Source organism: Dipodomys ordii, unplaced genomic scaffold, assembly GCF_000151885.1.
Source record: "Dipodomys ordii isolate 6190 unplaced genomic scaffold, Dord_2.0 Scaffold60, whole genome shotgun sequence".
Classification (NCBI taxonomy): Eukaryota; Metazoa; Chordata; class Mammalia; order Rodentia; family Heteromyidae; genus Dipodomys; species Dipodomys ordii.
This window is the reverse complement of record NW_012267276.1, coordinates 8,816,749-8,829,798: the sequence shown is the minus strand read 5'-3', so window position 1 is coordinate 8,829,798 and position 13,050 is coordinate 8,816,749. Positions and strand designations below refer to the sequence as shown.

The 13,050-nt window shown below is 34.8% G+C and overlaps 1 protein-coding gene across 2 annotated transcripts in view; it reads left to right on the top strand.

Moving 5' to 3' along the window:
- Positions 1 to 11,868, top strand: part of Adad1 (adenosine deaminase domain containing 1 (testis-specific)) — a 29,894-nt gene extending 18,026 nt beyond the window's left edge. For both annotated transcript variants that reach the window (XM_013022135.1, XM_013022134.1), the window contains exons 9-11: positions 1,613 to 1,850; positions 4,968 to 5,100; positions 11,703 to 11,868. In XM_013022135.1, coding sequence (XP_012877589.1) covers positions 1,613 to 1,850; positions 4,968 to 5,100; positions 11,703 to 11,816 — 485 coding nt within the window. In that variant the 3' untranslated portion in view covers positions 11,817 to 11,868. The remainder of the gene's footprint in view (positions 1 to 1,612; positions 1,851 to 4,967; positions 5,101 to 11,702) is intronic.
- Positions 11,869 to 13,050: the final 1,182 nt, after the last annotated feature.

The following is a 13,050-nucleotide window of genomic DNA, read 5'->3' as shown; positions in this document are numbered from 1 at the left end:
CATTTATGAACTAGGAAGAGTTAATCGATAACTTTAGTGATTCTGTTATTCAATCCTTTTTCTTCATTGTTCTGATCAGTAAATCAAATTTCAGGATATTATTCTATTCAAAGGTTCAACTTATTTATTGGCAGAGTTTGACCTCAATCCTAGTTCATAACTTCTTACATTGTGGGTGGATCTGTTTTTAATAAACAGATGTTTACATCACGTTTAACCTTTGACTTTAGCCTTTGGAATTTCGTATTATTTAAGATCTTATTGATGACTCAAAATTTCCCAATTACATGCATGACATAACTTTAGAAATATGTTTTTCTAGGTCTGGGGTTCAAGCTTGAAATATAATAAAAATACTACAATGAACAAATCATTGAAACATTCATGTGTAAAGGAAAAGAGAAAAATTTCCAATAAAATATGGCTAGCCTTTATTTGTTATTTCCTCTTGGTTGAACCCTCAAAAGGAGGTTAAAAGCATTTGGTCTGCTTTTTGGATCATTTTCTAATGCCTCCAAATAGTCATAATTAGTGTGCAAGTCCTACTAAACATCACAGTAATTCCAATGCTGAAACAAGACTTTATTTGTAAAGCATGTTTAATGGTATATAAGGAAAAAGAAACTGCTTTAAAACTGTTTTCTAAATAGAGATAAGGACTTCCTAACTCTTATTTTGATGCCAGTTATTATTTTATATAAATGGCATTGCATCTTTTTGAGATCTCAGTTATTACATACAAAGGAGAATCATGGACCAAGCTAGATCAGAGGAAAAGGTGGAAGATACTATCTGATAAACAAGAAAAAAACTGGGCTTTGGAGCCAGGCTGTTGGTGTTTCATGCCTGTAATCCTGTCTACTCTGAATATTGTGGTTTGAAGGCAGATCCAGGAGGAAAGTCCATGAGACTCTCCAGATAATCACTAAAAAAAAAAAGTCCGAAGTGGGGCTGTGCCTCAAGAGATTGAGCCCTAGTCTTGAGCAAGAAAAGCTCAGGGATATTACCCAGGTCCAGTCAAGCTCTAAGGTTGACACAAAAAGGAGAGGGGTCTTTGAGCTTGGCTCAGTGGTAGAGTACTTCCTATCAAATGTGAGTGCCTGAATGTAAACTATGGTACTTCCCTCTCACCAAAAAAGTTTTTAGTTTTAGCCTCCATTTTAGCCAGAAATGCTCATTCTTCCAATTAGTGTTGTAAAACTGGAGCATGGTGGTACTAGAACAGTTGTAATTTATGGCCCAAAGAGAGAAAATTATGCTTTCCCTCGATGCAAGGTTTATATGCTGCATTCTTTTTTTGATACAATGCTGTAATCAGAAGAAATCAGGACAGAATGTGCCAGTTCTCTGGCAGAAACCCTATAAGAGTACCATTTTCTTTCAGAGTCTTTAAAAATGCAAACTGTCATTGTTCTGGTTTTGGTAAAGTGTAATAAAGGGCTGCTAAGAACATTGAAGTAGGAAAGAAAAGGTTGAAAGATAAACAATAGAGAAGTGGACTTCAGATAATTTCCAAATATTTATTTCTATCTTTGTTTCCTTTTTTTGATGATGGATTATTTTCCTTTGATACTGATTTTCTGAAGTTTTTGTTTTTGTCTTTGTTTCATAGGTGACGGGAATTGCAGTGATACTCGCGGTTTAGAAATTGCAATTAACCAGCGTGTCGATGATGCACTTACTTCAAAACTTCCAATGTTTTACTTGGTTAACAGACCTCATATCAGCTTAGTACCCTCTGCATATCCACTTCAAATGAACCTGGACTATAAATCCCTGAGCATGAATTGGGCGCAAGGAGACATTTCTCTGGAAATCGTGGATGGCTTGAGTGGGAAGATCACTGAAAGGTTAGAATTGTTAATTTCGACAAAATCATATAGTAATGAGAAGAAAGAATCTGAATAATAGAGTATAATGTTTTGCAAGCAGAGTTGTAATTAAAATTTTTTTTTCTGGTGAGAAAACAGGCCTACAAAAATTATATCATTTACTGAATATATACAGTGAGTTGTGAAGTCAGCGTTCAGACTTAGGGAATCTAAGTTCTGACTCCAGAACTTGCATATATTCTGGTGTTATTTTGTGACCATTAGCATTGGAATCACACAATGTTTTCTAAAAATTGTTTCTCTTACCCAAATGAATTTCTGGATGTAGAGCCTAAGACTGCACTTTTTTACACATACTCCCAAATATTATGTATACTTCAATGTAAGAACTGTTGTGCCTCCTTAAAATAGGCATGCCATTTAAGTGGTCTTATTCTTCTTTTGCATATAAAGAAACAAGGCTCAAGTTAGGTCACATATTTTCCCTAGGGGTCACCTAAGTAGTAACAGGCACAGGCTAGGATTTTGATCTGAATATTTCCAAAGTCCTTGCTCATAACCATATTGCTCTATGCCTTCTAGACATTTCTAGATAATTTCCCTGTCAGTTCTTATCAATAAAACTAAAACCTTTCCTTTGTTGTAAATATGAATTTATAATGAGGCAAGGAGTAATGTCATTTCTGAAGGTGAGAGTTGTGTTAAGGCCACATGGAAGTGTTTTGGTATTAACTCAGTCAAGCATAATATTAATTACTTTAAAATGAATTCATTATTTCTGTTTTGGATCATATGACAGACTTCAGCTATGCATAAGCAAAACAGGTTTTCTATGCAGTACATTTAAAGACTTTAGTGAAAACAAAATGATGGCACAATAAGAAGAAATTTAAAAGTTAAAAATAAAAATATAAAAAACAGAACCTGAAGTATTTAGTTGTTTCTGTATTTTTTTTAATTTTTGAAATTATATTGGTCTTGCTATGTAGCCTACGTTAGCCTTGAACTTGAACCTTCCTGCTTCTGCTTTGTGAGGGGGGTTCTTTAAACATATGTCAGTAAATATCCAGAAAATATCCAAATAGTTTTATGAACCTAATAAAAGATAGCTGCCCCCCGCTAATATGCACATGAAAGTTACAGATAAAGCTTACTTGTATCTTTGCAAAATCATTAAGTAAAAAATTAGAAAACTGTACTTAGCAGTGCATTAATAATATATTGATATGATAAAGTCAATTGGCATTTTTATAGAAATACAAGAATAGTAAATAATAGAAATATGAGATGGGAAACTTTTTATATAAATTATCATATTACTTGGTCCAGAGAAAATGCTATATATTCATTAGTAGTCCAAAAATATTAATAAAGTTTTGTATCTCTTCTTAGATAAAGGTAGTCAGTAAAAAAGGAATAGTTAGCTGCTTTTGTTACAGGATAAAGTATAGCATTGTTAGTCAAAAAATACTGTCATGATGGTTGATAAAATGTCAGAGGCATTGCCATTAATAACTAGGGAAAAATTTGATTGTTTGCTGTTTTTGCTAATTACATAACATTTTATACAGTGGAAACGAGATTAAAATGTTGGGGAAAAAAGGAAACAAGACTACCACTTTTTTTCAGTCCTGAACTTGAACGCAAGGCCTTACAAGTCTTTCAAGATGGTATCACTTACATCCAAAAAGTACAATAAATCTCCCTGAAAATCTCTCAAAACGAGTGATGGATTTCATATACTTGAATGTATATTTACTTTTTCTACATATAAACAATCTCAAAACTTTATGGCTTAAAGCAGCAACTACTTATCAATTAGTTAACTTATAACTCACAAGTTCTTGAGTTAGCTGAGTTGTTCCTTCAGGATTTGTTTGGATTCCTCCATGCATCCGGCATCAACTTTACATCAAATAAAGTTTTTAAGGCTGATAATGTAGCTTAGTATTAGAGTGCTTGCCTGGCATGCATGAAGTCCTGGGTTTGATTCCTCAGTACCACATAAACAGAAAAATCCAGAAGTGGCACTGTGGCTCAAGTGGAGAGTACTAGCCTTGAGCTGAAGAGCTTAGGCCCATAGTTCAAGCCCCATGACCAACCAAAAAAAAAGATTTTAGAGAACCTGATCTGGCACTATTCTCACTAGTCCCAGCAAGCTTATATGAAACTTGGAGGAGTCTAGAAAGAGCACAAGGTCTCTTGAGGCTACATTCAGAACTTACACATCATATGTTCACCAAAGCAAATCACGTAGCTAGCACAAATTCAAGGAAAGGGAAATGAATACCAAATTGATGGGTGAATCTTAGATGTTACATTTTGAAAGAGTCTGGAGAAGAGGAAGGATTTTTGCAGTTTTTATAATCATAATAATACCAAAAGACTTAAGATCAGTGGTCCCACTTTTGCTGGAAGTAAAATATTATGCATAAATATAAATGCATATATGTACACATATAAAGAGGGTCATGAAATAAGTGTACATATGTTTGGTTTTTTATTTTGTGGTGATCCCAAGCCTTGAACTCTGGGCCTTGGCACCATCCTTGAGAATTTTTGCTCAAGGCTATGACTCGAACCACAGCTCTACTTCTGTCTTTTTGGTAGTTAGAGATAGGAATCTCACAGGCTTTCCTGCCCAGACTGGCTTCAAACCACAATCCGCAGATCTCAACCTCTCAAGTATGATTGCAGGCATGAGCCACAATACCTAGCTGTTCTTTTTTGTTAAATTAACATTTGTAGAGAAATACACTGTGCAATTCTGTGTTTGGATATATTTACCCATGTAACCCAATACCCAAGCCAAATATTTTCATTAATTCAGAGAATATTTCCATGTTCCTTTCCCGTCAGTCCTAGCAGAATCACTTAAAAATATATCACCGTACATAACTTTGCTTCAAAGAACAGCTGTGTTCAAACTATCACATCATCTGTATTAATTTTTGACACAATACTATAACAAGTTAAACCAAGAATATTTAGAATGTAAATATTTAGAATGTTTTATATGTAAAAAGTTTCACTAAATTCATTGCACATGACTCAATATTTGTAGACTGTTATTTTAATTCTTTCAGTTGTCAGCATCAATCAAAAATGGTTCCTGTTTCATTTTTTCTACCTTAGTTCCCCATTTAAAAGTGGTGTGTCAATGGCAAGTCGGCTTTGTAAGGCTGCAATGTTAAGTCGATTCAATCTGCTAGCCAAGGAAGCTAAAAAGGATGGTTTACTTGAAGCTAGTACATACCACGAAGCTAAGGTAATATTGTTAAAAAGGTAAAGTTGGTCATAGACATAAAATTAAAACCAGTAATGTAATTTAGTGATGATTAACATATCAAAAATTTGTTGAGTAGTTGTATTACCATACAACAGTAGAATCATTGTTAATATGCCAGAAATTAGATACATAGATGTTTATCACTTACCAGTTCAGTGTGGTATACACTTATTCACACAATATTGACTAGAACTTTTTATGTCATAACCAGAGAAACAAAATAATACCACATTTTTTCTGGATATAACATTGTGCTCACTATAGAATGGTATCTAAGATAATTTATTAATAATTTGAGATTCATATAAGTTGATTTTTCTTTGTTATGCTTTTTATTGTAAAATTAGTATACAGAGGGTTACAATTACATGACTAAAGTAATGAGTACATTTTTTTTTTTTTGGGTCTGGTCGTGGGGCCTGAACTCAGACTGGACGCTGTCCCTCAGCTTTTCAACTCAAGGCTAGCGCTCTACCACTTGAGCCACAGCACCACTTCCAGCTTTTTTCTTTTTTTGCTTATGTGGTGCTGAGGAATCGAACCCAGGGCCTCAGGCATGCAAGGCAAGCGCAGTAATGAGTACATTTTTATTGAGTATAGTTATCTCCTTCTTTGTTTTCCCCCTACCATACTTTCCCACCTCACCTCCCCAGCTCTCCCCTCCACCCCCCAAGTTGTAAAGTTCTTTTTCAACATACTGTCTTAAACATCTCATTGTTACAACTGGTCAACCTGTATCCTTATTTCAGCATTTTGTTATTTCCCTTCCCAAATTAGAAAAATGTATATACAAGATGCAGGGCACTGACATCAAATACAGTGAAAACAGGGATTATACCATGGGGGAAGAACATACAAGAGAAACAAAAAAAATCACATAGTACATTTTAAATACATTTAAAAACAATAGCAAGAAAGAAAAAACAAGTTGTGTGTCTATCTTGGGGTTCATTTCACTTAACATCATCTTATATGGTCATATGTACATAGCTTTTGACTTTTTCTGCTTGTCCTAGATATATATTAGTTATTGCAAATAAGGGAAACCATAGGACCTATGTTTCCTTGGGCCTGGCTTACTTCACTTAATATAATTTTTTCCAAATCTTTCCATTTCCTAACAAATAGCGTGATGTCATTCTTTCTGATGGAGGCATAGAATTCCATTGTATAAATATACCACATTTTCTTGATCCATTCATCTACTGAGGGGCATCTGAGTTGGTTCCGTATCTTAGCTATGGTAAATAATGCTGCAATAAACATAGTTGTGCTGGTACCTTTAGTATAGCCTTGTTTGTGATCATTTGGGCAAATGCCCAAAAGTGGGATTTCTGGGTAAATTGATTTTCTTATTAAGTTGTGAAAAGGATTTAATCCCATTATCTGACTCAGACCTGACTTGGCAGGTTGTTTAGAGCTAATTTTTTCTCTATATAAAATATTTGGGTTTTTCATACAAATAATGATATGCTTAAAGCAGAAATTTTGGAAATGCTTTTAAAATACAGAGGATAGGCATAAAGCCCTCCACTGGGTTTAATGTCCATCACACACAAAAGTGTGTATATTTCTATACATATGCATGTATATATACTTATGCATATGTTTACATGAGTTATAGATGTATGCATATATGTATTACTTTAATCTCTTGTGTACTATTCAAAGATTATGTGCTTATTTAATCTTGTAAATATACTTCAGCTTCCTCTCGTGTATATATGTATAATGTAAGTTTATACTGTAAAAATTTAGTGTACTTTTTTATTCACTATGACATATCTATACTTCCATGTTATCATTCTCAAATATTACACAGAATTTTTTTTTTTTTTGTCGGTCATGGGGCTTGAACTCTGGGCCTGTGCGCTGTCCCTCAGCGCTTCAGCTCAAGGCTGAGCTACAGTGCCACTTTCGGTTTTCTGGTGGTTTATTGGAGATAGGAGTTTCACGGTCTTTCCTGCCTGGGCTGGCTTTGAACCGTAATCCTCAGATCTCAGCCTCCTGAGTAGCTAGGATTACAAGCATGAGCCACCAGCGTCCAGCTGCAAATTGTTTTTAATATACTTTTTTTTTTGTGCCAGTCCTGGGGCTTGAACTGAAGGACTTGGTGCTGTCCCTGAGTTGCTTTTGCTCAAGGCTAGTGCTCTATCACTTGAGCCACTGCTCCACTGCTCCACTTCCAGCTTTTTTAGTAGTTTATTGACGATAACAATCTCATGGACTTTCCCTTCCACTGGCTTGGAACCAAGATCCTCAGATGTCAGCTTCTTGAGTAGCTAGGCTTACAGGTGGGAGCCACTGACTGATAACTAATTTTTAATAATCTAATACTGTGTGGAAGTTTCTTAATTTCACCAATACTTTTTATTCCAACTGGTAAAGCAGTTATATTAACTACACATATGTATATATCCACCCACATATTTATTGTGTAAAAGCTTATCCAATTTTTTTCTGAGTTGGTAACATACAGATTTTTGCTATAAAGTCAAGTTTAGAACTTGAAAATAATGTGGAAGCATCGTTCTGCAACTCTGAAAATGAAGGACATAAAATTAATGAAGGGCACTGTTTTCTGTGGGGTTTCTGGGATTTGAACTCAAATCTTAGTGTTTGCTAGAAAGGCAGTGTACCCTTTGAGCCATGCCTCCCTTTACTTAATCTACTTTCTACATAAGGTCTTGAATTTGGCCTTGAACCATGATCTTCCTATCTTTTTGTATAACTGGGACCATGGGACATACTACAGCAACCAACTACTTTGTTGAGATGAAATCTCAGTAACTTTTTTTCCTGGGCTGTCCTCAAACCACAGTCTGCCTGATTTCTTTCCCCAGGTGTCCAGATTGCAGGTATAAGCCACAACACTCCCTTGCTTAAAGTTTCAAAGCTTTAAGTGACACATTTCATAGAAAATGAATAGGGAAAACTGATAATTTTGCAGATATTAGGTTGTAGTTGTGATTGGAGGCAAGTGCTAGCCCAATTTGAAACTTACTAGTGGTTGGCTGTGGCAGTTTTTTTTAAACAATGAAGTTTGTCACATTAACTGTCTCTTGCTTTATGAAAGATTTCTTTGTACAATATAGTGCTGATTTGTAGCATTTTATTCTAAGTAAACTTCTTTCAAAATTGGAGTTAATCTTCTCAAACCCTGTTTCTGTTTTATCAACTAAGTTTAAGTAATCTAAGTCCCTTGTTGCCATTTCAGGAGTGTTTATAGATTTCTTCATTAGGAAAGGATTCATCAATAGAAATGTCTTGTCTTTGCTCCTACATCAGCACAGCTCTTTATTTATTATTAGCATTATGATGAGATTGCAGCAAGTTACCTCTCTAGTCCTCTTGCAGTTTCTATCATATCTTCAGCTACTCTTCTTGTACCCTTTAAGTCTTGAACTATTCAAGAATAATCCATGTGGTGAATGCCTCCAATCTCTTCATTCAGGAGGTGGAGGCAAAAGGATCATGAGTTCAAGGCCAGCATCAGCTACATAGTAAGACCTAGTTCCTTAAAGTCAGAGTGACTTCTTCTCCATGAGATGCACATGAAAATAAATGTTATTGCATCTCTATCATAGACTCTGATCAGATGAACTGACAGTGAACAGTAATATTTTTTAATTAATCTTTTTTTCTAATTGGTGGCAACTGTGAGCTTAAAGTACTCATTAAACTGAAGTTTCTACAGTAGTACTTGCTGTTTTACCTTGCACTTGTATGTTATAGAGTTGGCTTCTTTCTTTGAGTTTGTAATCCACTTTTCTAGTAGCTCTTCTCTAAGCCTTAATGAGTTGGGGCCTTGCTTTGGATTAGGTTTTGGCTTAAGAAAATGTGTTCTGCGCCCTATCCACCCTGATCTCAGGCCCTGTGCCACAGGATCTTCTGTGTACCTTCCTCAGCGGGGAGTCTTGGTTCCATGTGTGTGTGTGTGCCTGAATGGATATCTTTATGTAAGTGTGGGTCTAAGCATGTGGTTTGAGTGGGAGTGACATTCTCTGCTCTGAGTGTGTGTGTGTGTGTGTGTTTTCCTGTGACGGATCCTGTGTGCATGTATGGCTGAATGTATATGTGAGGGTGTGTGGTTTGACAACGTGTGTGCTGAGTGTAAATGAGTGTGTGTCCTTTCTTGCCTGGAGTGTGTGGAGTTCCATTTAGATTGTGCATGAAGTCCATGAGCAATTGCCACTGACAGCCAGCACTTGCAACTTGAGCCCCAGGCTGACAAGCAGCCTTAGATGATGGTGATGATGCTGACAACGCTGATGAGCATCATGATTGTGACTTTAGGGAGCTGGTGTGCTTGAGCTGAGGCAGATAGTTTGTAGACCTTCCTAGTTGGGCTGCAAGCCCAGAGCCTCTTGCCTGAGTGTTTATGATGAGGGTTTCATATGCCAGTGCCAAGTCCCCATCTTAAAAAAAAAAAAAGAAAATGTGTTCTGTTCTGTTCAGACACCAAAATCTTTTCCACATCAGCATTGTCTTGCTTCCCTACCACTCATGATTTTATTGGAGTGCTCCTTAAAGAACATCTTTGCATTCACAACTTTGGCCTGCATTGGTTTTTTCACATACTTTCCTCACTACAATTATTTATTTCTGGCCATTGAGTGAGAGATATATGATTCTTTTCACTTAAAGACTTACAGGCTGCTTAGGATTTAATTGGCCTAATTTTATTTATTTATTTTTATTGTGGGAATACCGTACAGAGGAGTTACAATTACATGGGCAAGATAACGAGTACATTTCTTATCAAGCATTGTTGCCTCCTCTTTGTTTCCCCTTCCCATCCCTTTCCATACTCGATCCTCACTCGATCCTCCCCCACCCCCCAAAATTGGCCTAATTTTAGAATTGCTGTGTCTCAGAGAATAAATAAGGAGGCCTGAGGTAGTGAAGAGACATGGGGAAATACTCAGTGGAACAGTCAGAACACAGCCAGCATATGTATTGTCTTAAATGGGTGTAATTCATAGCACTTCAGAAAATTACATTTGTAACACCAAATATCACAATGGACAAAAAGTGAAATTTTTCAAGTATTGACCTATTGAAACACAGAGACATGGAGTTTTCACCTACTTGGAGAAGATGGTGGGTAACAGACTTGCTCATTGCAGACTGCCACAAATCTTCAATTTATCAAAAGACAACATCTAAACTCAAACCATATCTAGACCATAGATAAGAGTTACACTGTATAATTTCTAAATGTGGGGAAATATTTACATTCTTAATTATTCTTATAACCCAAGCAACATGACCCCTAAAGAAAAAACTTTAAAAGTTATTGAGAGAAAAGACATGCCAGAGACTGAGAAAACATCAGCAAAGCATCTAACAGTATACTTAATACACTATTTAAACACTATTTAAATATATATGTTTATAATATTTATAAACTGTAATATTTAAACAACTCTTAAAATTCAGTACTAGGACAAATAGTCCAGTTGTTTTTAAAAAGCCAAAGCATATGTGTAAGTGATTAATGAACATATAAAAGTATTCAGGCTTGTTAATTACTAGGGAGGTTAAACTGGGTGCTGTTTCTGCATTTTCAGTGTGAATGAAAAACAGTACAAACCACTTAAGAAAGCAGTTGCTGTTTTGCCTTTCTAAAAAGATAAATATTTAACATATGACCAGCACTGTTACCGGCATCTGAATTTATGTTCACATAAAGATCTTAATGTGAATGTTTATAGCAGCATTATAATAGTTGACAACTGCTAACTATATATATGTTCATGAGCTGATGAATGCATGATTAATATTCCATATTTATCAGTAGTTTGTTTCTTTATACTACTGATTAATATTCCATGTGGAATATTAATCCATTAATCCATGGAATATTAGTAGTAAAAAGAACTGATAAATGAAACTACATGAGTAAATTAGAAAACATTATGCTAACTAAAAGAAAGCTGAAACAAATACGTAAGTACAAATACATCTTGATTAATATCACCCAGTGGATTTGTTTTATAACTAAATTGTGATATCTGCATACCTCAGTAGCACAAATCACCAAACTATACCGTTAAAATTGGTAACTTTTATGAAAGCTACCATAAAAGCTAGCTTTCTAAATGTTCGTTAGATCTGGAGCATAGCTTAAGTGACTAGAATATCTCCATAGCAAGAATGAAGCCCTAAATTCCAATCCCAAATGGTAATAACATTGAGGGGTTGGAATGGTAAGGGGCATGCCTGTAATCCCAGCTATTGAGGAGGAAATTGAGAAGTTTATGGTTTGAGCCTAGTCCAGGAAAAATGTTAGCAACACCTCGTTCTCAACTAGTATCTTGGTGATGATGGGAGGCATAAGAGGTTCATAGTCTGAAACATAGACCTATATGAAAAGTAACCAGAAACATAAAGGGTTGGGACATGGCTGAATTGGTGGAATACCTTGCAAGCATAGGCCCTGAGACAGATCACAGTACTGAACAAAAAGTTGAGAAAGTAGGAATTCAATTTCATTTTATTAATGTAAAATAAAGCAATTAAGTTTATGTAGGTCAAATTCTACCAATATGATATAATTTGATTTTTTTTCTCTCTAGTGTATGTCTGCATCCTATCAAGAAGCTAAAATTTTATTGAAATCCTACTTACAACAACATGGCTATGGCTCCTGGATTGTGAAATCTTCCTGTATAGAGAAATTTAGTATGTGAAATAGACAATCCGTTGTCATATTAAAAATCTTTTATTTTTTGGTGTGTTTTGGCTGGTTAAAATGTTTTTAAAATACTGAGGTTTTCATCTTTTGCAATTAGAGAGTCTTGCAATAGAAACATGTAGATATTGACAAAAACTTATGGATATTTCTGTCAACTTATATTTAAACACGGGATTTTTTTTTTACTTTTTGGTAAAAAGAATAACTTGATTCATTCACTATGTAGATATTTTGTATTTTTCTAATTTTTGTAGTTTAAAAGAGAATTTCCAGTTTTGTTTGAAATCTCTCCACAGTTACACTACTTTACGTTGTGTTCTGCTGTCTTGCTCAAATTTTTTCAAATTAAAAATGAACGCCAAGAATAAAAATAATAATTCTATTTCTTGATTTATTCAGCAGGCCATTGAGTGTCTCATATTTGCCTGTCACAATGCTAGATGATGGTAAAAAACTTTTTAAAGGTAAATTGCACATATAAAAATCAGAAAAATCTTAAGCTAGGAAATAGTGTGATAATTATCATGTTTAACAGGATCTTCACAAATGCTTTAAATTAAATTATAGCAAAAATTATTAGCTTTGTGTCTATGTTTATACAGCAATTAGATGGAAAGGAAAAGTATAATTGCTTGAGTTAAAATACATAACTTTAGTGAAATTGTAAATTTCCCCATAGTTTAGTTTCTTTACCCTATTCTTTGCTTTTCTATAACTTATTGATGCTCAGAGTTGGTCTTCTTACCTTGGAGTTTTACTAAATTTATCTAACACCCTACCCTATCTGAACTATAGTAATCTCAGATGACATTGATGTAGGTGCTTTTGTACTCTATTTTTAAAGTACGATAGGATTTAGTCGATGAACAGTGAATCCATTCTGGAAAGACATACTGATTTCATTCTGTGGTCTGGATTCTACTTACTATTATCAGCATGAACTGTGAGGTTGCTTTTTTTTTTAGTATACATTTTTATTGTAAAGATACTGTACAGAGGGGTTAGAGTTATATGAGTAAGGTAATGAGTACATTTCCTAATGAGCATTGTTACCTCCTCCTTTGAAAAGTTGCTTTTTTATATAGATTTTAAAGGACAAATACAGGCAGTTTCATATGGATTGATAAATATATTAAATTCCATTTCAGTCAATTACATGATATCTATTGTTTTGTGCTCCAACTAAAATTTCCTTGTTATCTATATTTAAAAATCATTTTACTCGAGGC